The 25626-nt window shown below is 46.0% G+C and overlaps 1 protein-coding gene and 1 long non-coding RNA gene across 2 annotated transcripts; both read right to left on the reverse strand.

Moving 5' to 3' along the window:
* Window positions 1-1272: 1272 nt before the first annotated feature.
* LOC101943798 (trypsin I-P38-like) lies at window positions 1273-8387 on the reverse strand. The gene is made up of 5 exons (XM_005281671.3): window positions 8154-8387; window positions 7541-7706; window positions 5558-5811; window positions 4478-4614; window positions 1273-3370 (listed from the first exon to the last, which is right to left on the reverse strand). Exons 1-5 carry the CDS (start codon window positions 8191-8193, stop codon window positions 3221-3223), a joined length of 747 nt encoding a protein of 248 aa, XP_005281728.1. The 5' UTR covers window positions 8194-8387; the 3' UTR covers window positions 1273-3220.
* An 8599-nt stretch (window positions 8388-16986) lies between these two features.
* LOC135981616 (uncharacterized) lies at window positions 16987-22692 on the reverse strand. Its single transcript, XR_010598725.1, has 2 exons — window positions 22183-22692; window positions 16987-20106 (listed from the first exon to the last, which is right to left on the reverse strand). It is a non-coding gene; the product is annotated as an uncharacterized LOC135981616 (long non-coding RNA).
* Between the last annotated feature and the right edge of the window lie 2934 nt (window positions 22693-25626).

A 25626-nucleotide genomic window follows, 5' to 3' on the forward strand; every position in this document is an offset into this window, starting at 1 on the left:
GGCGCGGTGGAGCTGCCGCTGATCGAGATCGCCGCTTTTTTTTTTTTTTTCCGCCACTTGGGGCGGCAAAAACCCTGGAGCCGACCCTGCACAAGGGAGTGAAGGCAACCATCCAGTATGAAAATGAAACATCATCTGACTTTAGTATTGATACTGGTATGAAGCAAGGCTGCATCTTAGCACCCACTGGCTTTGGCATCTTCTTCTCTGCTCTTCTGAAGTATGCCTTTGGAAATGATCAATCTGGCATACTAATTGAATCAAGGATGGACAGCAGCTTAACATCAGACAATTCCAGAAGGCATGTCACAGAAGGCATGTCACCCAGAAGGCATGTCACCCAGCTCACTATTCAGGAACTGCTTTTTGCAGATGCTACTGCATTCGTCTCTAATTCACCTGATGAACTTCAGGTCATGATGAACAAGTTTTCTGATGCATGCACCAAGTTTTGCATAGTAATCAGTATGAAGAAAACAGTTGTCATGTCACAAGGTACCAATATTCCACCTAAAATCTATGTCAATAATGAAGCTCTGGACAACATGGATCATTTTTGCTATCTCAGCTCAATTATCACCAGCTCACTTTATCTTGATAGGGAACTTAATGCTAGAATCGGCAAAGCTTCCGTTCCCTTTGGCAAACTTACCTCACGTATTTGGAACAACATGTTGCTAACCCTGAACACAGAGGTGTCTTTATCAGGCTTGTGTCCTTAGTACCCTTCTTTACAGTTGTGAAAGCTGAGTTACATACTCCAAGCAGGAGCAGAGATCGAACAGTTTCCACCTCCGCTACCTTAGAAAAATCCTTGTTACTTTGGACCAGCAGATCACCAATAACGAGATCCATGAGAGAACCACCCTACAGTCTGTGCAGACTTTGCTGGATGTTCGCAGGCTTCACTAGTTGGGACACATGGAGTGTATGCCTCAAGATTGTCTGCCAAAGGCTGTGCTCTATGGCCAACCTAAGAACTTCCCGCCATACAGAGGAAGGCTAAATCTCCAATACAGTGACAAGGTCAAGCAAGGCGTCAAGAAATTCAGCATTCCCACTGACCACTGGGAAAATCCTGCACACAATCATTCAGTCTGGAGAAGACGGGGTAAGACAGGTGCAGTCACCATGGAGAGCCATCAGAGAGCCAGGCTGAGGCTCACAGGAGAGCGGGGAAGCAGAGCTTCAACTTCCATCTGGCGAGTGGGCCTGAAGCCACTGTGGGAAGGTTTGCAACTCACACATCGGGCTCTTTTCCCATACCATTGCTGAGCCCACTGACAGACTGACTTTGTTGTGTCTCGTTTCATCTGTCAAGAGATTGGATGGCCATGAGCAATAGGTGGTGTTACATCCACATGCCAAATATGCAGCTGCTTACCTCGATGATGTGGTTATACATAGCCTAGACTGAGAGACGCACCTAGAAAAGGTGGAAGCAGTATTGGATATCCTGAGGGATGCAGGTCTCACTGCAAATCCCTCCAAATGTGCAATAGGGCTAGCCAAAGCCAAATACCTCGGTTACATCGTGGGAAGGGGTGCAGTGAAGCCACAATTGAATAAGTTAGAAGCAATAAAAAGTTGTCCCCAACCAATCCGGAAGAAACAGATCAGAGCATTTCTGGGGATAGTAGGAGATTCATTCCCCACTTTGCTACCAGAGCATACCTGTTGAAGGGCTTGATAAAAGCCCAAGGCCCTGACATAGTAAAATGGACCAGTGTGGCTGAAGAAGTGTTTACAGATCTGAGGACGGGCATCTGTAGTAATCCAGTACTTGTAGCGCCAGACTTTGAGAAAGAGTTTGTACTACAAACAGATGCCTCCGAGGTTGGATCGGAAGCCGTACTTTTTCAAATGCTAGGAGAGGAAGAACATCCAGTCCTGTTCCTTAGTATGAAACTCCTGCCCAGAGAACAAAGGCATGCCATGGTAGAGAAGGAATGCCTTACTGTAAAGTGGGCCATGGAAACCCTACACTACTACCTACTCGGACAGAGATTTACCCTCATTACTGACCATGCCCCCGCCTAAAATGGATCCACCGGAACAAGGAACAAAATGCAAGGGTAACAAGATGGTTCTTGTCGTTGCAGCCCTTCCACTTCCGAATGCAACACAGGGCAGGGATCAAGCATAGTCTATCAAGGGTGCATTGTTTCTCATCCCAAGTAGCTCAACCCCATGCTGTTGAGCGCGGGGGCAGGGGGGGCGGGGAGAGGGAATATATGACTGGACTGCTGCAGAAGGGTCTGGGAAAATAGGTATGTTAGCCCTAGAATGCTAAAGGCCCTTTTTCCAATAAGACAAGCTGGGAAGGGGTTACTTCAGGTCGATTAGGGATACCTTAGTCCAATTAAGGGCTACCTGAAATCTGTTAAAAATCTCTCGGTAGGGGGTGGGGGGGAGCGCAGGGGAGGAGACAAACTGCTGCAAGGCTGGAGGCAGCAGGGAGATAGGCTTCTCCAGTGTGAGAGACTGTGCTCCTCCCCATAGGGGAGACACCCAAAACCCAGTGCCTGTTTAGGGGAAGGACTGACACCCTAGGGCCAGCGACAGGACAACACCTGCCCCAGTGTGGGGTCAGGAAAAGGCATTCCCCTTTTGTTTCGATGCGTTATAGACTTTTTCCCTTTGTTTGGCAGAGGAGCACTCCTCAGCCCTGCCCTGAGGCCTACCGGGAAGGCTCCGAGAAACAAACCCTGAAGAGGGAAGACAGACATGCTCCAGAGTGGGGGGCTGATTTACCCCAGGCCCTGTCCCTGCCAGAGGAGGGAGAGGTAAGTCTGGCAAAGCAGAAAATAGATGTGGCAAGGCACCCTTTCACTTGGATAAAGTTTTCTTCTTCAGCTTTTCTCTTAAACAGTTGTGCAGCATTAATATGACTGAGTGCTGTTAAACTGCTTCTGCATTCCACTCCAGAAGTGGTTGCACTTCAATACTGGTTGAGTGAATACTAGAAATACAGACCGTAAAGTATTTTGAGACCCTTCCATCTGGAAGGTACTACAAAAATATGTGATGACTTTTGTTTTCAGTAAGGTTACTTGTTACTATGCACTATACCTAAGCAGAAAAACAGCCAAAGAACATTTACACAAATACAGACACAGTGTTGCATCAAACTCTATTTATTCTGTAGAGTTGGAAAGTCTAATATATGGCTGAGGAAAGATAGTGGAAGATAGTACTGGTCACATGGCATGAGAGCATCTCAGTTAGCAGCGATGGTATTTTGGATCCAGGAGACATAGTTGCACACTTTAGTGTAGACCCCGGGGTAGCCTCTCTGTGCACAACCAATTCCCCAGGAGACAATCCCCTGGAGACTCCCATTGCAGACTACTGGGCCACCGGAATCCCCCTGCAACAAAGATTGGAAATGGGGTTTAGCAGGCATTACAATCAAGAGGGGATTCTGCCTTTTGGACAAAGCAGCAGGGATACTAAGTCCTTTTGGTGGCTTATGGGAAAGTCTAGTAATGAGAGGGGCAGTTTGAGAGTGCTGATCTCATGTCAGCCTTGATATCACATTTTAAGTGAAAGGTGCTAGATGAAAAGCCCACAGGATGGGAATGTTCTGTTTATTCAGAGAAGAAGTATGGCACAGACAGCTTCACACAAGTCCACTCTGTCTCATGTTAATGGCCTGTGGCCTGGAGACACCATATCTAAGTGCCAAAAGGGAATTTCTTTTTCATTGGTTAGAGACAAAGGACAATCTGCTGGTTCCAAGTATTTGGCTGGGATTCAGGAGAAGTGAGTAGTGCTCATGGTTCTGCCAGGAACTTTCCAAGTCATCCACATACTGATTTGCAAGCTCCCATTGACCCCAAGACAAGTTGAGCTGAAAACTGGGCTATCGAATCATCCTGTGCTTCAGTGTTCCATCAGTACATATGAATTGTGAGGATCAATCCATTCATGTGTTCTGTTGGGCTTGAATGTACATGATGATACGTCCCTCAAAACAACCCGCAGAGCCAACATTTCTAAAGTGGCCATTGATTTTGGATATCTCCACTTTGGGGACCCACCTCAAGACACCTTGATACTGATTTTAATGTATGCTAAGCACCTGCATCTTTTAAAGGCTTAAGTTGGAGCAGCAGGTGTTCACGGCCTCTGAAATCCATGGCCAAGGAGTCTCAAGTCTGGCATCAAAAAATAGAGGCATTCAAAATCCATGACTGATATTGAAAACTTTAGTCTAACTAACTAAATAAAAATCAGTCCTTGGCCTCTGCTGAGACTGCCAAGAATGGGGCCAAGAAGCATCACCAAAAATGGTGTGTTATGAGGTGAGGACAAGTTTCCAACTAGGAAATAGACCAAGAGTGAGCAACATATCAGCCAGCAACAGATTTCAGTCCTTCAGGCAATAACTAACCATGTGTGATGCCTATTTTGTAGAGGGTTGAGTGGGGGTGGAGGGTAGAGACAAGTGAGAGGTGTGGGGGAGCTGTTTTACCTGGCAGGAATCTTTGCCCCCCTCCAGGTATCCGATACAGATCATGTTGCTAGTGATTTGTCCTGGATAGGCGCTGCTGCACTGGCTGGAGGACAGGACAGGAGCTTTCAGGCACTGCAGGAGGTCAGGGTAGTTAGCTACAAGAAAGGGGAGGCAAATTAATAATGGAAATCCTTGAATTCATTGTGAAATTACAGCTGACCTTTCAGTAACTGGAACAGTGCCTTCTCGCTAAGTGACATTTCTATCCCCTTGGCTTTTTCTCCAGCAGCTCCCAGCTTTCCCACAGGATCATTATCATAGCATAGGGACTCCCTTCCTCCAGAGGGATCAGAATCCACAAATGGGGATTTGTTCAGCCTGATCCATTGCACGGATTAAACTCTCTGGATTCCAGAAAATGGGCAGCCAATTGGGCTAAGAAAAGAGCAGCACAAAGATCAGAGGAAATCAGTGAATGGAAAAGACCAGTTGGATCACTCTGAGCCAGCTTCTGCACTGGAGTCATGGGCGGTAGTGTAGCCTATGGATAAGTAGCCAGATACCCCAAGTGGATTTGGGTCATTCTGTCCATCCCTTTTCCTGCTCCTTAGGCTAGTGCAGGAGTCATAGTGTAAAAATGGAGTTATAATGTAATAATCTTAAATTTGCAATAAAATATTTTGCCATCCTTAGAGGCATGGATAACCCATTGAGTTCATTGATCTCAGGGGGAACTGTGGGTGCTCAGCAACTCTCAGGATCTGGCCCATTGAATGTCCCAAATAATGGTGATGGAGGGCTTCCTCCTGAATATCATAGAGAAATGTGTTTCGTGCTTCAGCCTGCCCCATGCCAATAATAAAGAACAAGAGAAAATCAAGGATATTAGAAAAGAACATATTTAAATAAGACAAAGGGCCCCTGTTCTCCACAGGCTTTTCCCTTTGAGCCATGATTCCTCACATGGGTTCTCTCTTCAAACCACCTCCCTTACAAGTGCTATCCCTTCCCCAAACTCTCTTCCCTGGGGCCCACCACTGGGTCAATAAAGCTCTCCAGGGTCCTAGTGAAGCTCTACACTCTCAGAGGAGCACTCACTGCCACTGCTGAGGGTGTTGCCCCAGCCAGAGATCAGGCACTGGGTGCCAGTGGCCACACAGCTGGTCGGAAGGGCAATTGTCTTGACGTAGGAGTTGAGGGTTGCTGCACTGGACAGCTTGATGAGCATGATGTCATTGTTCAGCGTCTGGGAGCTGTAGCTGGGGTGACGGATGACTTTGGCTGACGCAATGAACTGCTCAGTTCCTTCATTGACTGCAATGTTGTGTTCTCCAAGCCTCACCTGGATAGAGCTGGAAAAGAGGAAGGAATAACAGCATCCTCACCAGCACTGTCACCATCGTTATTCATCATCATTATCATAACAACCCTCAACATCACTATGGATATTACCACAACTATAGTTGCCATCAACACCAGCACTAAGGTCTCTGTTGCTCTAGTTCAGTGGGTAGCTCTCTAGCTTCAAGTTAACACACCAAGATTTAGATTCATACCCAATCCACAGTGCAGGGAAGTCCTGGGAGCACTGCTTTGGCTGAAGCACAATTTGGGGAGCGGGGAGAGGAGACCTGAGTGATATTCTGATTGGCCTACACCTCTCTGCACATGTCACAGAACTAGAGATGGTCAACACGAGGGACAAATTTCCACAAAAAATGTTGTCAAAAATTGGTCCTTTTATTCTTTGAAAAATATAAATATTTGAAAAATTTTGGCCAGCTCTATACATATCTCTCTGTGCTTTATTTTTTTCTATTTCTAAAAATTTCTAATAATTCCTACCTCACAAGGGTGTTTTGAGGCTTAATTCAAGAGCTTTGAGCTTCTCAGGAGAAGGTGCTGTAGAAGTGAAAAGTTCTATTCTTTCTGGTGGAAAAGGGAGCTGAGTGGCAAGAAAGGCTGTGCTTTAAAGGAGACAGTACACTGAGCTCCTACCTACTCCTCTTTGGTGGGTTCCCAATGATGGCCCTACAAGGCAGCACTGAAGAAGCAGTGGGTATTGCACTGTTTGAAGAGCTGCCCCACAGTGGAGATGTCTGGTAACCTGGCATGTTGCAAATTAAAGATATCAAGGTGATTTACAGAAATAGTCTGGGAAAACCCTCGTGTCCCTATCAAACCATTCCCCCATCCCAACAGTCAACAAAATAGGCTCTAACAAGGCTACAGGTGAGTTCTTAGAAAAGAACTGTGACACATAGTCCCTGCATGACCACTGCACTGTCACCAGGCAAAGTGCTTTGGCATCCCAAGAATGTGTATGGTGGTGGAGAGATGCCCTTTTTGCTCTGCTCTGCTCTTCATTCATTCATTCTTTGTTAGTCCATCATTCCACTTTTTGCAACTTTGCTTCATGATCCAACTCCCACAAAGCCAATTTCCTCCCTAAGGAAAAAAAGAGACTTCCAGAAACTACTAGACCGCTGTAGGGCACTTTGATCTGGAGGGGTGATTCCAAGCTCAGGGAAACATTCTTGTGCTAGCTCTAATTGAACAAGCATGCTAAAAGTAAGAGTGAAGCCATGGCAGTGCAAGTGGTGGGAGGGACTAGCAGCCCCAAGTATGTTCCTATGGGCTCAGATGGGTAAGTGCTTGGGGGTGGCTAACCCTTCCTACCACTCACACTGATACAGCTACACTCTATTTTCAGCATATATGTCTCCTTGAGTTGGGAATCACACCTCCAGCTCGAAGTGTAGACATACCCATCAATAGTCATCAGGACAGGTGCCTCATGCTAGGGCATTAGATTCAGTACTAACTCAGAAACAAAGGTCACCCAGTACTGAATCATCACCTCATGTAGCACAGTATCCTCCTCTGGAGCACTGCAGTCAGTACTGACGCAGAAACCAGAGTCTCTCCTGGGCCTCTCTTCACTTCTTGAAGGACTCAGGAATTCCTTGACAGTCTCCCCTGACCCATGCTTAGTTAATCAGATGTGACACTCTCAGAGCAAACGGGCATTACAGCTAGAGGGGAAGCAGTAGTTTAATAGCACAAATATTTTCTACTCACGATTTGTAGCAGTGAGCGGCTGAGACAACCCATCTGCTGTTAATGAGGGCACCTCCGCAGAAATGGTACCCGATGTTCAGGGATGCCTGGTAGGGCAAAGAGTTCTTTGAACAGGTGTAGCCTCCCACAATCTTGTCATCATCAGCATCATCGATGGGGAAGGCAACTGGGTGAAAGAGGAAGATATAAATTAATATCCATTATGGGGATCATGGAGCCCATCTGGATGAGGGGATTGGGAATGGGATATGACGCCTCTCACTTTTAGAACGCTGACTTCGCTTCAAGCTCAAACTGGTGGTGGCCAAAAGGTCTCCACAGCTGATGGCTCTTTGTTGGTTGCTCTATTAAATCAGGCTGTGGGACTCAATCAGTCCAGCTTCTAGTGCCCATGTGTCCATATTACAATCAAACACTGTGACAATTAGCCCATGGCTGATAGTCTCAGCAGAGAGGTCAGGGTGTGTGCATGTTTGGAGGTCAAGGTAGATTGCACTAGTGTTGCCTTGGCAATTTGGGGGATAAAATAGGACTTCACCCTCCAGCACTATGCAATCTGGCACTTTTCATCACATCTAAGCTTCACTGTAAAGTACAATAAAAATGAACTTACCAGCCACTCCCAGAAAGGCTACAACCAGGATGTATTTCATGGTCTTCCTGAGGATCCAAACACAACTCTGTAGACTAGAGGAGGGAATTGCTAGGTATTTATCCTCCTGAACTGGCCTTATCTCCAGCCCAAGGATTTCACCAAAGGAAAATAAACAATGGAAAGTTTGAAAACCCAACTTTAGGCATTTATCAGGCACAGGTAGCAAAAAAATTAAAACAAAACAAAACCCAGAGTTAATCATAAACTTTCCGTCAGCTATTTTAAAAATTATTAAGATTCAGCCTTCAATTTAAAAATTAAATGGGAGCTTTGGACAGTTTTTTCTTTGATTTTATTCCAGGATTTGTTAGTGCACTATTTACCCAGATCAAAGCACAAAACCTTTTGAGATTCATCTGCCTTTCTAGAATGTACATTTTCTTTCCAGTAGTTAAAAGATACTATAAATCAGAGTTGGAGAAGACCTTTTATTAGGTTGTCTCTTGTCCATGTCCTCTTCCTGGCCAATGCAGGTTTATTTTTATAAAGTAGAACCTCAGAGTTATGAACACCAGAGTTACAAACTGACTGGTCAACCATACACCTCATTTGGAACCAGAAGTACGCAATCAGGCAGCAGAGACAAATAAAAAAGCAAATACTATACAGTACTGTGTTAAATATAAGCTACTAAAAAAAGGGAAAGTTTAAAAAAAAGATGACAAGGTAAGGTAACTGTTTTTGTGCTTGTTTCATTTAAATTAAGATGGTTAAAAGCAGCATTTTTCTTCTGCATAGTAAAGTTTTAAAGCTGATTCAGTTTTAAATCAATGTTCAGTTGTAAACTTTTGAAAGAACCATAACGTTTTGTTCAGAGTTACGAACATTTCAGATTTCAGAGTAGCAGCCGTGTTAGTCTGTATCCGCAAAAAGAACAGGAGTACTTGTGGCACCTTAGAGACTAATAAATTTGTTAGTCTCTAAGGTGCCACAAGTACTCCTGTTCTTTTTGCGAACATTTCAGAGTTACGAACAACCTCCATCCCCGAGGTGTTCATAACTCTGAGGTTCTACTCCAATATACTATCCCTGTGGTGGTGGTGATGGTGATTTTCCCACTTCTAAAAACCCAAATTATGGGGCTTTCACAACTTCACTTGGGAGACAATTCTTCACTCTAATAAATCTCCCCGGACTCATCAATCTAGCCAAGTATTGCATCTCAGTTTGGATTTTTTTTTTAATTTTGGCATGTTCTATAGAAATGTAACATTCCAATAAAAATATAGAACTCCCAATATAATAATGATTATTTTGACAAAATTAATGAATGAGTAGGGAAGGGCAATCAGGTCCACCACACAGCTAGAAGGGAAACTGAAGGCAATGCCTTTTACATTGAAAAAAGGTATTTTTAAAATAATTAACCTGTGGAACTCACTGTTGCAATGTATTCTTGAAACACATTGCTAAGGGCCCAGTGCTGCCACCTTAATACCCTTTGAGTAATATTTTACTATGTGAGTAGTCCCATTGATATCAATGGGAGCTGCTGCACTTTTGAAAACCGGGTCACTAATCTAGATGCCTAAGTATGGATTTGGAAGATTAACCTTTGTAACCATTTTTGAAAATTTTGGTCAGTGTATCACTTGAGTCTCAGAATGTGCTTAAATGGATTTAGTAGGGTGTATAGATAATAATAACACCCCCAAATCCTTGGCTGAGGTGAGCGCTCATTTCTGCGAGGATACTGGCCATCAAAGATTAAAGTGTTTGTTCACGCAGCTGCCAACTATACTGAGTTGGCGTCTGACTACCATGGGATGACAGCAGGTGGTTGTTGGCTCAGAATAATCCCAGATGGTTGTTGGCTAAGGATAATCCCAGATGGTTGTATACCTGGCCACACTCTGAATTTTCATAGGACACTGAAAGTTCTGCTTTACTTTTAGTCTTCTGGTCAGGGCTGAGAGATCTGGTCTGGGGAAGGTATTTGGGAGGGAGGGGAGTTTAGAGTGGAATAAACCCCTAAAGCAAGTTAGGAGCACAACTTTATTGTCCAGATGGGCAGCTGGTCCAAGACGAGCTCATCCTATGTTTTGGATTAATTGTGTAGGGTTGTAAATTTGTACCTCTGCATGGGGTTCCCTATAGGCACTTTTTAAATCTAAACAAACAGAAAAGGATGAGAGGATTTTTTTAAAAAAGAAAAGGTTCTATATCGACAGTAGCCATGATAAAAATTACCTGGGCCATCCAATCTCATGCTGCAAGGTCTATGCTCATCACCAGCCAGGGCAGGTGCTGAGGCAGTTGGGAAAGGAAAGTATAATATTGTCCAATTTGATCCATTTGGGAGGCTTTATTTCCTTCCCACTGGAACAAGAGGCATTGGCACAGGAACAGGATGTTGGACGAGATGGAAAACTGCTCTGTTTCAGTAAGGCTCTTATTTTGTATCAGGTGTCTCCTGATTACTTGCATTAAAGAACTGCTCCAGTAGAAAAGGTGTTGGGGGAACTGGGAAGGAGGAAGCTATTTGTGGACCATTGTACATTGGACCAAACTCACCCTTGGTGAAGGTTCAACTTCTTTGACTTGGGATAAGTTTTGCTCCTTGTGGCTGAAGTCTTACCTTATACTGGCTTGGAATCAGCCAAATATCCCTTCAGATCAGTCTGCCTCGATAACTCCTTAGAGTATCTTTATAAATGCTCAGGTGAATCACTCTTCTTCCTTCTGGCCTTGGTTCTAACTTTCCTCATTTCCAGACTTCTGTACTTCTCCAATCAACTCTTTGGTCTCCCACTGAGATCCGAATCAGGAAAGTGATATTATATTTGTTCTTTCTTTGTTTTTGTTTTAATCTGAAGTTAAAAAAAATCACTCATATTGAAATTGGACTGGACTTTGTGAACTGGAAAAATTTAACTCCAAGGGCTGTATATCCAGAAACTCTCAAGAACACTAAAATTCCTTATTAGAATAGAGATGGAAGGGTATATCCCATTCTGCATTCTCTTTCGCCTAGTCTCTTCTCTTGCAGAAGAATTTTAGATCGGTTTCAAATCAGCATTTATATAGTCTTGGAAAAATTGATTTTTAATACTATTTTGATGGATAATACTGATGTTTATTTTAAAGCATTTTCAAAGATTTTTACTGATTTAATTTTTTATAGTTGTGGAAAATTATGGCAGGGTCAGACAATAATATTTGAATGAGAGTTTATGCTGAGATTCAAACATTAATGTTTCTAGTCATTAAAAAACGAATTGTCAACATCACATGTCAAAACATACAGTGTAAATATCCTTAAATCAAACTCTAATATATTCTCAAGCAGCATTTTTCTTACTTAGCCTATCTGTAACTTTCAATTACACTGCTCCAGAGCCAAAAAGGTTCTGAAATAAATGTAGTCAAACTTTACTAATTCTGGATCACTGAGAACGAAAATAATGCTTTAAATTGTTGATTGGCTCTAGTTTTCAAGATATGCTATTGGGTCAGTATATACGACCCTTGACTTGGGAATGGCGGAAGATAAGTGAGTTATAAAGGGAAGGGATCTCAATTTAAAACAGAAATGACTAAAATACATCTTTGACTGGATCTATGAATAAATCTATGACTGGGTTTGGACAGTACTTGCTTTTTAGACAAAACAATGAATGATGCAATCTGAAGCTGGTATTGCGTCATACATGATATGAATTTCATCATGTTATTCCTAGAAGTCATGGATGATGCAATCATAATGAAGTTTACATCACACTGCTGAACAAATTGCCCTATATCAGCTCTAGAAATCATACAGTGTCGTGCTCTCTTATTTGTCAGTGTTTGACTTTGCAAAGGGACACATTTCTGTTTAGCCAAAGTGAGCAGAGATGCCTCGTACTTGTGTGAACAGTGCAGATAACTTCTGCTATGTTTGTGATGAAGTGACTTTTGCATCACAAAAGCGCAGTATAACCAGTATGGTTAAGAAAGCCTATCACCTTTATTTTGGCTGCAAAATTGGAGATCAGGACCAGAGGTGGGCCCCACACATATGCTGCAACACTTGTGCAACAAATCTTCGCCAGTGGTTGAACAGGAAAAGGAAATCTATGCTTTTTGCAGTGCCAATGATTTGGAGAGAGCCAACAGATCATACCAGCAATTGTTACTTCTGCATGGTGCCTCCAGTTGGGAAAAGTGTGTCAAAGAAGAAAAAGTGGACTGTGCAATATCCAAACATTCCATCAGCTATACGCCCAGTACCCCACAGAGAAGGACTGCCAGTTCCTGATGCACCAGAATCATTCTCACTTGAGTCAGAAGAGGAAGAGAATGAAACTTCTGGTCCTGAACCATCAATGTCACAGGACCCACATTTTCTCCCATCCTCCTCCTCTGAACCACACCACATAACACAAGGTGAACTGAATGACCTTGTCAGGGATTTGGAACTACCCAAGAGTAAGGCAGAGCTGTTGGGCTCCAGACTACAGCAGTGGAATCTCCTGGCAGGTGATGTTAGGGTTTCCATGTTCCGTGACCGTCAAAAGGATCTTGTCCCATCCTTCTTCATGGAAGGTGATCTTGTAGCCTGCAACAACATCGATGATGTGATGGCAGCCCTCAACATCGTTCACGATCCAGATGAGTGGAGACTGTTCGTTGATTCATCGAAGACGAGTCTTAAAGCTGTTTTACTGCATAATGACAATGTTTTGCCATCAATTCCAGTTGGTCATGCAGTCCATATGAAGGAAACCTATGACAACATGAAACAACTTTTGAGGTGCATAAACTATGACCAACATCAGTGGCAGCTTTGTGGCGATTTGAAGGTTGTTGCTCTCTTGCTTGGTCTGCAGACTGGATACACAAAGTACTGCTGTTTTCTCTGCGAATTGGATAGTTGTGCAAGAGATTCCCACTACATCAAGAAAGATTGGCCACTCCGACAGTCATTGGAGCCTGGGAGGAAAAGTCTTCAGCATCCACCACTTGTTGAATCAAGGAAGATTTTGTTACCACCCTTACACATCAAGCTGGGTCTGATGAAGAACTTTGTCAAGGCCATTGACAAAACACAAGCAGCTTTCAAGTACCTCCATGGAAAATTTCCAAGGTTAAGTGAAGCTAAGATAAAGGAAGGTGTCTTTGTTGGTCCTCAGATTCGTGAACTTCTTCGAGATGATGCATTTGACCATGCACTGCGTTGCAAGGAAAAAACGGCATGGAAAGCCTTCCAGTTAGTGGCAATAAATTTTCTCAGAAACAACAAGGCAGACAACTACAGGTTGTTGGTGGAAAACCTCCTCAAGGCATACAAAAGCCTTGGTTGCAACATGTCACTAAAGATACCTTTTTTGCACTCTCATCTAGATTTTTTTCCACCAAACTGAGGAGCAGTGAGCGACGAGCACAGCGAGCGATTTCACCAGGACATTGCAACAATGGAGAAACGCTGTCAGGGCAAGTGGAGCCCATCAATGCTTGCAGACTATTGCTGGACAGTGACAAGAGATGCTCCATTTAATGAATACAAGAGACAAGCCAAGAAGCGCCGAGTAGACACTGAATCGGACTAAACTGCTATGTACATAATAGTTTTTTGCCTTTTGTTTCATAATAAATTTTATTTATATAACCCTTTTGCTGATGTTTAAAGTGTTACATAAACAGGACAGGTAAAATATTATCAAGTAAAGCAACCATAAACACATGAAAATTACATAAATTACAATTTATGATTAAAACTCTATCTACACAATATACATAGACATAAAATGTAAAAGCTTAAATATCTTAGAAACAGTAGCCAATCAGTTGTTTTAATTGTCATATTTGAATTCAGCACATCAAAATACATAATAAATAGCACATTTTATCTTTGAAGCAGACAACTTCTCAGAAATTGTAGACCAGTGTTATTTTACTGAAATTTAACTAACCAATCCTAACACATTGTAACATGGTTATTTAACCAATTATATTCCACCACCTTAATTGGTTTACACCCAACTAATTTTGTTATACAGCAGACAGAAACAATCACAGAACCAGACAGAGACCATGCAAATAAACATACAAAACAATACAGAAGTGAGGATTTCACAACTACATCTATAAAGACATAAGGGTTTTCCAGCTGTGTCTATTGATAAGTTAGGGTTACCATATTTTGTGCCTCCAAATGGAGGACACTCCACGGCCCACGGCCCCGCCCCCAGCTCCGCCCACACCCCCGCCCAACCCCGCCCCCTCCCCAAAGTCTCCGCCCCCTCCCCTGCTTCCCGCGAATATTTGATTCGCGGGAAGCCTGAAGCAGGTAAGGGGGGTGTGGGGGGAGGAGGCGCGGCCCAGGCTGGCCCCCCGGCGTTTCCAGCCTGGGTCAGCTCGGGCCCTGGGGTGCCGGCCCCGGCCGACCACCCCCAGCCCGCCCAGCACTGCCGGCCCCCGCCGGCCCGGCGCACCCCCCGGCTCCCGGCCCCGCGGGCCCGGCTCCCCGCCGGCCCAGCTGACCGGCTCCCCGCCGGCCCGGCTCCCCGCGGGCCCGGCTGACCCGGCTCCCCGCCGGCCCGGCCGACCCGGCTCCCCGCTGGCCCGGCTGACCCGGCTCCCCGCCGGCCCGGCTCCCCGCGGGCCCGGCTGACCCGGCTCCCTGCCGGCCCGGCTCCCCGCGGGCCCGGCTGACCCGGCTCCCCGCCGGCCCGGCTCCCCCGGCTCCCCGCCGGCCCGGCTGACTGGCTCCCCGCGGGCCCGGCTGACCTCCCGATTTTCCCGGACATGCCCGGCTTTTGGGGATTTCCCCCCGGACGGGGATTTGAGCCCCCAAAAGCCGGACATGTCCGGGAAAATCCGGACGTATGGTAACCCTAGATAAGTGAGTTCTTACCAGACAGAAAACTATCAAACTAAATTTCCTTTTACATCTTCTAGGCTTTTCCCTTTCTCTGGAGGTGATAGGAATATCAGGACAGGATTGTATTCCTAACAGCCCAATAGCACCTTATTTCAATGTGACTGGTTTGGAATGTGAGGATGTGACCATACACTTCCCAGTTTATGGCTGGTCTCTGCTGCTTAGCCGAAGGCCTTAGCCTAAGAACCAAGCCTCAGACTGTCACAGTAAGAGAAGGCCCTTACACAGACAGACCGTGATTTTGATTCTCTCTTTTATACCTCTATAACTAGCTCAGTGATAAGAATACACCTAAATTCTTAAAGTAGAGGCCTTTGCAGACAGGCCTGAATATCTATATCCTAACATGCACCTTGAAATATTTGAGCTCTCTCCTGACAGCTAGTTGGGGACGAGGAGAGACTTCAGGTGCAGACTGTATTTACATGAACATACCTACTCTGCTTAGATATCCAGCAGACAGAGCTCAAAGTGATCAACTTTGGCTGGTGTTGGGTTACAAATCACTGTAATACTGAATGCAGGGGTAGTGAAATGTTATCAGTGTTGTTATCTTTATTGTATGAGTAAAGGGGAGCAGAACTGTGCTTAACCTGTCCTGAATTAGGGGGTCACCCTCAGCTAAAAGGAACTCACTAAGCCAGAGGCTCAAATGCCAGAGCCCTGTGACAGTAAGAGGGGTGCAGAAATGTGTCCCAGTAAGGAGATGTGGCCTCTCCCTAAGGGTCTCTGGTCTGGTTTAACCTCTTCCTCCCCACTGTTCAAAGATAGAGCTAAATAGGTTTCATTAGGAGTCTTGTTATTTTAGTGCTCAATAGAGCTGAAATCAGTTCTGGTGGGATAGCATTTCCTCCCAACCTGCTTCAAGTTCCCCCACTAAGAGCTGACAATCACTAAGAGCTAAAAAGTACTAAGCACTGACAATCTGATCTACTGGGTAGATTCCTGCCAGGAGATTCCACTGCTGTAGTCTGGAGCCCAACAGCTCTGCCTTACTCTTGGGTAGTTCCAAATCCCTGACAAGGTCATTCAGTTCACCTTGTGTTATGAGGTGTGGTTCAGAGGAGGAGGATGGGAGAAAATGTGGGTCCTGTGACATTGATGGTTCAGGACCAGAAGTTTCATCCTCTTCCTCTTCCTCGTCTGACTCAAGTGAGAATGATTCTGGTGCATCAGGAACCGGCAGTCCTTCTCCGTGGGGTACTGGGTGTATAGCTGATGGAATGTTTGGATAATGCACAGTCCACTTTTTCTTCTTTGACACACCTTTCCCAACTGGAGGCACCATGCAGAAGTAACAATTGCTGGTATGATCTGTTGGCTCTCTCCAAATCATTGGCACTGCAAAAGGCATAGATTTCCTTTTCCTGTTCAACCACTGGTGAAGATTTGTTGCACAAGTGTTGCAGCATATGTGTGGGGCCCACCTCTGGTCCTGATCTCCAATTTTGCAGCCAAAATAAAGGTGATAGGCTTTCTTAACCATAGTGGTTATACTGTGCTTTTGTGATGCAAAAGTCACTTCACCACAAACATAGCAGACGTTATCTGCACTGTTCACACAAGTATGAGGCATCTCTGCTCACTTTGGCTAAACAGAAATGTGTCCCTTTGCAGAATCAAACACTGACAAATAAGAGAGCACGACACTGTATGATTTCTAGAGCTGATATAGGGCAATTTGTTCAGCAGAGTGATGTAAGCTTCGTTATGATTGCATCATCCATGACTTCTAGGAATAACATGATGCAATTCATATCATGTATGATGCAATACCAGCTTCAGATTGCATCATTCATTGTTTTGCCTAAAATGCAAGTACTGTCCAAACCCAGTCATAGATTTGTTGCCAGCACAGAGTGCCCGAGGCAAAGCAACAGCGGGTCCGTTGCCCGGTGTGCTTCGCGCCAATAAACACACCAGGGGGAGAAGCAAACAAAGTTTATTTGGGATCCCAAAGCGGTGCAAGGAGACTGGCAAGTCTCAAATCAAGCACATTAACAGGAACAGTTTTTCTTCTTTTATACATTTTGCAGTTAAGCCTCACCCCCCCCTTTCCCCTCTAGCCCTCCCTTTCTCCCCCCCCATTCCTCCCTCTGCCCCTCCCGTCCCTGGTAATAGTTAAGTCATTCTTGGCAGCTATAAGCCTAGCTTGTTAGTAACTTCTTTAAACAGTTATCTTGTCCTTTTTCCCTTCAGCCAGAAACATGCAGGCCTCATTATTACTGCTTGAGCAGGGGGTTGCACACAGATAACTGGTTGCTTACATATTCCAATTGCACCTGGCTTTTGAGGTTGATTAGAGTTTAAACATGGAAGGATAGAGTTTGGTTCACTTAGGCCTAGTGCAGGAAGGCTTCATTGACACTTTGTGGCCTTCCACCCTCTCAAGTTACCTTGGGTGAGGCCTAGTGACGTCAACAACTCCCTCCTTTGAGAATACTCAACAAGCTTTTGGCTGAGTTTTCTCATATTCTGTGGACAAGATATGATTAAGTGCTATGAAGCTGGGGTTTTCAATGAGAGGGTATGCCGGGATTTCTGGGGAACGGGGGGCACAAAGCTTACGGAGGAGCAATTTAAAACAAGCAATCAGGAGGAGGGTGACCAGGCTCAGTACCACACCAGTGAGGAGGAGACGCACAGGGCCACCCCCCAGTCCTCCTAGGTTGGACAACCAACTTCAAAGGGAATCGAAAACTGTGGGTTTCCTTTCCTGGGCCTTCCACTGCTTGAAAGCCTGTTCGGCCGACAGGACATGCTTGTTAATGTCCTGTGAGTTTTCTGGGACATAAGTACAACATTCATTCCCAATAAGGGCAGACACCCCGCCCTGGGAGGCTAAAACATAATCTAAGGCCTGTCTGTTTTGCAGGGACAGCAACCGGAGCTGGTATAGCTTTGAGTTAAGGCTCTTTTTTATGGCTAAGGTCTTATTGGCATACTTGGTGAGAAACACAGAGAGCCTACGATAAAATTGGGTTAGCCATCCCACCCCATAGGATGGGAGGAGGATCATACCCAACCTGTCTTCTTCCTTAATGGGCTCTGAGGTGGCATACAAAGATTTACGCTGCCTGGGGTGGCCAGGGGTTGTCCCTTAATGCATACTGGGATTCAATGGTACAGTTTTGTGACAAGGGGGTACCCGAGGTATTTCTTCCCCTACTGAACCATCCCCAGCAGATATCTGACCAATTTTGGGGGACCACCCTCCAGGGTAACCCTGCTGCGTGGTGCGGGATTTGGGAGCATACTCAGCAGTTAGAGAGGTTAAACTCTTGGGCAAAGCAAACCTTCAAGGACTCATATGTGTTTGTTTCCAAGTTAGTAGGGATCCCTTTCCAACCCACATGTGCCTGGGGGGAAACGGGAGGTAACGAAAGGAGTGTCCCTATGGCAAAGAGTACCACTGTGGCAGACCCTGGACCTGAACTCATGCTGGGCAGGTGACCCTAGGGCCTAACAATTACAATTCCCCAAATACCCACAAAATATCAATTACCAATAGTAGGCAGATTAAAAACAAAAGGACCAGGCCACCAGGTTAGGCCGGCCCTGTGAGAGTAAACACAACCAACGCTTAGAGTTTTCATGGGGAGTGCGCTGCGACTGTCCAAAGAGACCACAGGGCATTCCCAGCAGGCCTTATTGCCTTTTGAATAACAGTTTAAGTCTCAGGTCGTCGCTGGTAGTCCTTTTCCATAGGCTGGACGGTCCACCATTCAGGAGCGGGCACTGCCTTCAGACAGGAGTGATGAATCCAGTTCTTGTGTCCCTTGACCTTTGCTGCTGTGTGGGAGACCAGCAGGACGGTGTGGGGTCCCTTCCACTTCTTTTGGAGAGGCTTGTCCTTCCAGGTCCGAACGAGAATGGAATCACCTGGCTGCAAGGAGTGGACAGGGGCATCCAGCGGGAGAGGCTGCAAATCTCTGGTATACCTGTGGAGAGAACAGAGAACAGCAGACAGAGAGCACATGTACTGAGATAAAAAGCCACACCCCATTTCCCACTTCCCTGCCAGAACCGGTGTACCATTCATAGGCCATGCCCTTCCAAACATAATCTCGAAGGGACTGAGCCCTAACCTGCCCTTTGGGAGAGCGCGAATGCAGAGCAAAACAAGGGGTAAGGCATCAGGCCACTTAAGGGAAGCCTCTTTGCAGACCTTTGAGAGGTGCCACTTAAGTGTCTGATTTGTGCGTTCCACTACTCCACTGGCCTGCGGTCGCCATGGAGTGTGGAGCTTCTAGGGGATTTGCAGGGCATCCGATATCTTCTGAACAACTTGGGATGTGAAGTGTGTTCCGTTGTCAGATTCCATCCACTGGGGGAGGCCGAAGCGAGGAATGATCTCCTTGACAAATTTCAGAGCCACCGTTTTGGCAGTGTTGTTATGGCGTGGGAAGGCTTCAGGCCATCCGCTGAATCGATCCACCAAGATGAAAAGGTATTTGAATCCTTGGGTCAGGAGGAACTCAGTAAAGTCTATTTGCCAAACCAGCCCCGGGCCTGGGGTAGGTTCCAGAGTGGCTGATGGCACTGACACTCCTGGTTGAGGGTTGTTCTTTTGGCAGACTAGACATTCAGCCTGTACCTGGGAGGCCAGGGGTCTAAGAGCCTCCCTGCCAGCGTATAATTCTTTGTTTCTTCACCAGGGTCAGTTCTTAATGTCTTTTGTAGTCAGGAATTCCTGGACTTTGTGGTTTCAATGAAGCAAGTGTTCCTTCATCTCTTTTCCTGAAACAGTGTGGTTCAGCATCATACAGGGGAGAGGTTACTAGCACATCACCCTGTCTTTAAATAGGCTTATCATCAGTCGGAGAGTCCTCCCGAGGTGGAGGGGTCTTTTTACAGTGAGAAGCCTGGGTCCAGATGGGCAGTCCTTGGTACTTCACAGCGGTGTTGGTGGTGAACAGGACTTGGAAAGGGCCTTTCCAGTGTGGAGCCAAAGCAGTTTTTCGTTGATGGACTTTACGTAGACTCAGTCTCCTTGTTTCAATGAATGGCAGGGCTGCTAGGGTCTTTGGGTAGCACTTCTTTTATCTGTGAGAAAAGAAACCTAACACATTTCATTAATGCCTGGCAATGTTTTGCAGATCTCATAGTTGCTTGGGCACATTCAGGCCCCCCCTTTTCTTGGCTGTCGGCCAAGTCTTAGCTCTGGGCAGTGTCCTTGGATGGTGCCAGCGTCTTATCTTTGGACTGAGCTTGCTAGCTATATTTTTTTTCCCTCAGTTAACTCGTTCTGTTCTTTTTCCTGCTCTCCTTGGCTTCTTTTAACTTACAAAGGAAACTTCCACTCTTCACTCATACACCTTTTCCCAACAATGAACACATACACATTGCCATTATGCACCCTTCCAGTAAAATAACTTCTATACAGAGCTTTGGAGCAACAAACCAGGACGAGCACACCCACTTTTGAGGAGTCCAACAAAGTTCAGGAGGCTCACAGTGGCTTTAAGGCAAGGGGTGAGACCCACAGCAGCAATTAACAAGTCATCCACATATTGCAGGAGGAGGACCCTGTCCTCATTGTCCCACTCCTCCAAGTTTCTGGCCAGGGCCTGGCCAAACAGAGTGGGGCAATTTTTAAATCCCTGGGCCAGCACTGTCCAGCAAAGCTGCTTTTTAACCCTCCTTTTGTCTTTCCACTGGCTCCACTCTGGGGCTTGCAAAGCTGAGGGCTCAGTTGCAAGGGTCATTATCCAGGCATTCTCTGGGGGTAAGGTGAGGGTTATTTCATCTTGGGTGAAATGCAGGGTGGCTCCTAAGCAACAAAGCAGGTCCCGTCCTAGTAGAAGTGTTGGACAATCGGGGAGGTAAACCAGTTTGTGAGATAGAGTTCTGTTTCCCAAAGCACATTCCGCTGGGGCATATACTGGGCACTTGGTTCCTTTCCCTGTGGCACCCACCACTGTGAGGGAGTCTGCCACAGGCAGCTGCAGGGGTTGGTTTACGGCGGTTCGTGCAGCTCCAGAGTCTATTAAAAAGTCTATGTCCGAATCTCCCACCCGCATTTTTACTCAGGGTTCTGGGGGCAGGATAGTCCGTCTCCCCTGACACCCCTATTCTTGATCCTCCGCTGTCATCATAGGGGTACCTTCTCTTTCGGGGCACTCATTTTTCCAATGTCCCTCCTTTCGGCATCTGGCACACTGGTTGCGACCCAGACGCCTTTCCTGTGAGCCAGGGCGCCCACGTCCTCTCATTCCCCGGCCCCTTCCACCTTCCTGGAATTTTCCCCTGCCACCGGCCTGTACTGCTGCGACCATCATTTTCGCTTGCCTCTTTTCCTTTTCTTTAGACACAACCTGATTATGCTCCACCTCAGACAGCAGGGTCTGCATAAGGACATTACAATCATCCCAGTCAGGCTTACAGCTAGCCAGGCACCCTTCAAAGACCGAGATAGACTTGCTTGGGTTCGTAGAGAATTCCCCTGCCTGTGCCTTAAAGGCTGCTAGGTCCACCGGGTTAAAAGGCACATGGGTGTAAACCTGCATAGTAGTGGCCTGATTCCTATCTGAGCCATGTCTGGACACCACAGTCTCAGTGATCAACGGATAAAATTCCACCGAGAGGGCAATCTCTGGGACCTGAGACACCTTGTCTTTATATGGTGGGGGTGTGATAGCCGAAGGGGACACCGGACCTGCCATTACAGCTGTGGGGGGGTTCTGGGGACTAACAATAGCTACTACCGAACCTGTCGGAGTCAAATTACACTTTTGCAAAATATCTAACCTATCTCTTAGCAACATAAACAACTGTACATACATATGTTCATTCCATTTACCCGTTTGCTGACAAAACAGAAGTAATTGAAGGATCGTATTATAATTAAGTGATCCTTCCGGTGGCCACCTTTCCTGGTCCTCTAGCTGATATTGAGGCCAGTCTACTGTACAGAACTTTTTCAGTTTACTTTTAATCAACGGATCCGATCCAAACACTTTCCAATTCACCAGAATGCATTCCAAGGGTGTACACCTTACCCTGCCTGCCATACTCTGTCCCTGCCCCATAGGGAGACACTGGGCGTCCCCAGGTCATAACAGGTAGACACTGGGCGTCCCCAGGTCAAGACAGATAAAGTCCCCACTGGACTTTTCCTACCTTATCCAAGGGTCCGGTTCTGCACCGTCGCCCTATCCACGGGACCGGTTCCCCACCGTCGCCCGCAGCTGCTTCTCCACTACTCGAGCGCGTTGCACCGTTGTGCCCTCTGGGGTCGACCAAACCACGTCTTCACCGAGGCCCCCGGTAAAGTCACCGGTGCGCGCTGGGCGTCAGTCGTCGCCGCAATCTGTCGACCTCCGAGAGGGGTCCGGGCAAGGCTAAATTTCAGCCTCGAGCCCCACGTTGGGCGCCAAAACTGTTGCCAGCAGAGAGTGCCCGAGGCAAAGCAACAGCGGGTCCGTTGCCCGGTGTGCTTCGCGCCAATAAACACACCAGGGGGAGAAGCAAACAAAGTTTATTTGGGATCCCAAAGCGGTGCAAGGAGACTGGCAAGTCTCAAATCAAGCACATTAACAGGAACAGTTTTTCTTCTTTTATACATTTTGCAGTTAAGCCTCACCCCCCCCTTTCCCCTCTAGCCCTCCCTTTCTCCCCCCCCCCCCATTCCTCCCTCTGCCCCTCCCGTCCCTGGTAATAGTTAAGTCATTCTTGGCAGCTATAAGCCTAGCTTGTTAGTAACTTCTTTAAACAGTTATCTTGTCCTTTTTCCCTTCAGCCAGAAACATGCAGGCCTCATTATTACTGCTTGAGCAGGGGGTTGCACACAGATAACTGGTTGCTTACATATTCCAATTGCACCTGGCTTTTGAGGTTGATTAGAGTTTAAACATGGAAGGATAGAGTTTGGTTCACTTAGGCCTAGTGCAGGAAGGCTTCATTGACACTTTGTGGCCTTCCACCCTCTCAAGTTACCTTGGGTGAGGCCTAGTGACGTCAACAGATTTATTCATAGATCCAGTCAAAGATGTATTTTAGTCATTTCTGGTTTAAACTGAGATCCCTTCTCTTTATAACTCACTTATCCTCCACCATTCCCAAGTCAAGGGTCGTATATACTGACCCAATAGCATATCTTGAAAACTAGAGCCAATCAACAATTTTAAGCATCATTTTCGTTCTCAGTAACCCAGAATTAGTAAAGTTTGACTACATTTATTTCAGAAGCATTTTGGCTGTAGAGCAGTGTTTTCCGAACCGCAGGGGTCTCCTGGCAACCACAGCAGCAAAAGGGGCAAAGCGTGGGGCCATGGAGGATGGAACACACTTCACCTGATCTATGTGCATTTCCGGATCCAGTTCCAAAATTCTCTGCTTGATTTTAAACTCCACCATGCACTGGTCTAATCAGCTCACTGACCTTGTGTTTGTATTGCTCCCTCCTCACTTCTATCATGCATCAATGGGCTCCTCTCACCCATTTTCACTCTCTGCCTCTCTCTCTTTCTGGGAGCATGAAACTGGCTTTTATTTCCTAAAACAGACAAATCTCTCTGAACCCCAGTTAATTTTATAAACACAGACTGGGTGTCAGTAACACCTGCTGATACTGATGTCTGCAGCAGAATTTGCACAAACACCCATATTTAGCCATCGGCACTAAAACAACCGTCTCATGGATAAGAATTCTCCTGATACGCCCAGCTACTTCCAATAGTGCCCTTGCTCTGCTTTGTTTCCAAAGAGCTCCGTATAGTGTTCTCTTCCCTCTGTGCCTGAAGTCTGAGCACCATTGAACTACAGGAGCCATATCAGGCAATGCTAGACAGATGCCAATAAACACTGAAATCCCCACAGTGCCTCCCAGTCTCGAGAACTCCACAGCTGACTGTAGATTGCTCATCTAGCAATCTCCAAAATGCAGTTATACATAGGATTTGGATTTTCTCACCATTGCAAGTAGGGAAGTGAAGGAAGATAATTTCTACAGGGAGGGGATGGGGAAACTGAAGGAAGTGAAATATCTAGGCAGGAAGATCTCAAGGAAAGCAAAGAAAGATCTCTCAGTGGGAAGGGAGTATGTGTTCAAATGTACTCAAAGAGAAGCCTGAGTGACAATGAATCAATATATAAAAAACTACTAACAAATTTAAAACTAATTTACTAAACAACTGTGTATTTCCATTTATGTTTTGACTGTATTTTTTAAAGTATCCCTGGCTTGCCAATGTGTTCCACAGATTTTGAGAAAACTGGAAACATTTCCATTGCACTGCTAATGCGCTCTGAGACTGCAATACACTCAGCATATGGTTCAGTCTTCCAAGAAAGATAGTGAAGAATAACTTCTAATAAAATGGGAAGCAGGCAAAATGAAATTACACAAATTGGGATTTACCCAGGAGCTGGGGTTAACACCCCTGCATCTCTTGTAAAAAGAGCTGAAGAATTTTTTGTGATATGAGTGCGGAGGAGATCGGTTTTATATCTCATCTGGAAGAATATTATACATCATTCATCATGAAGGTTTTTTCCCCTCCTTAGGTCTTCAAAGGTGAAGTCATAGCAGGAGGAGTGGCTCTGGCCTCCTCATCACTTCCTGTCACCTTCATAAGACCCAAGAGGTAAAAAAGAGAAGAATAAAATTTGCTGGTAACAGGGGCGGCTCTATGTATTTCGCCGCCCCAAGCATGGCAGTCAGGCAGCCTTCAGCAGCATGCCTGCGGGAGGTCCACTGGTCTCGCACCTTCCGTGTACCCGCTGCCGAATTGCCGCCGAATCCGCGGGACCGGCAGGCCTCCCACAGGCATGCCGCCGAAGGCTGCCTGACTGTTGCCCTTGCAGGGACTGGCAGGCCGCCCCCCGCGGCTTGCCGCCCCAGGCACGCACTTGGAGTGCTGGTGCCTGGAGCCGCCCCTGGCTGGTAAAAATATTGAGATTCCTGCTACTTCTGGTGCCTGATAAGAACCTAGAAATCCTGCCCAAGCCCTACAAAAAACAGAGTCCATCCAGGTGCACAGGCAGAGCACAGCTTCCCTACAGATATGTACAAACTTCCCCCCTCACTGGATCTCAGAGCCTCCTGTCTGAGTCCAGCCTAAGTCCAAAAGTCTACACAGTGATTTTTTAGCCCTGCAGGCTGAGCTCCACAAGCCTAAGTCAGCTGGCCCTGGCCATCTGAGGGTCTTTTATTGAAGTGTATAAGCTGAGAGGCTAAAGCACACCTGATTTCAAAGAAGCAAAACCACAGAGGAATTGTTCATTTCCAGGGGAAATAGACTTTTTTTGCTGCTGACTGGAACAGACACTGGCATTTAAAATGAAAGGCCTCTTGGGAAAATCAGGGGAAAATCTATGTTGTGTGTCACATTGTGAGCTTTGTGTTTGAAATAATAAACTGTGCCATGAGGAAAAGGCCTAAAAGAAACTGAGACATGGCATTAGACTTTCCTGACTGGGAAAAACAGGCCGGCATGCCTCCAGTTGCATACAAATATTGCAGCATGCAATACCAGGGATAACCACTGGGGGTCAAGTATTAGTTAGGATGACCTTCTCTCTCTCTGCCCTCTTTGAGAATGTATGTGTGTCTTTGCATATGTG

The sequence above is a fragment of the Chrysemys picta genome, chromosome 1 (genome assembly GCF_011386835.1).
Source record: "Chrysemys picta bellii isolate R12L10 chromosome 1, ASM1138683v2, whole genome shotgun sequence".
Taxonomy (NCBI): Eukaryota; Metazoa; Chordata; order Testudines; family Emydidae; genus Chrysemys; species Chrysemys picta.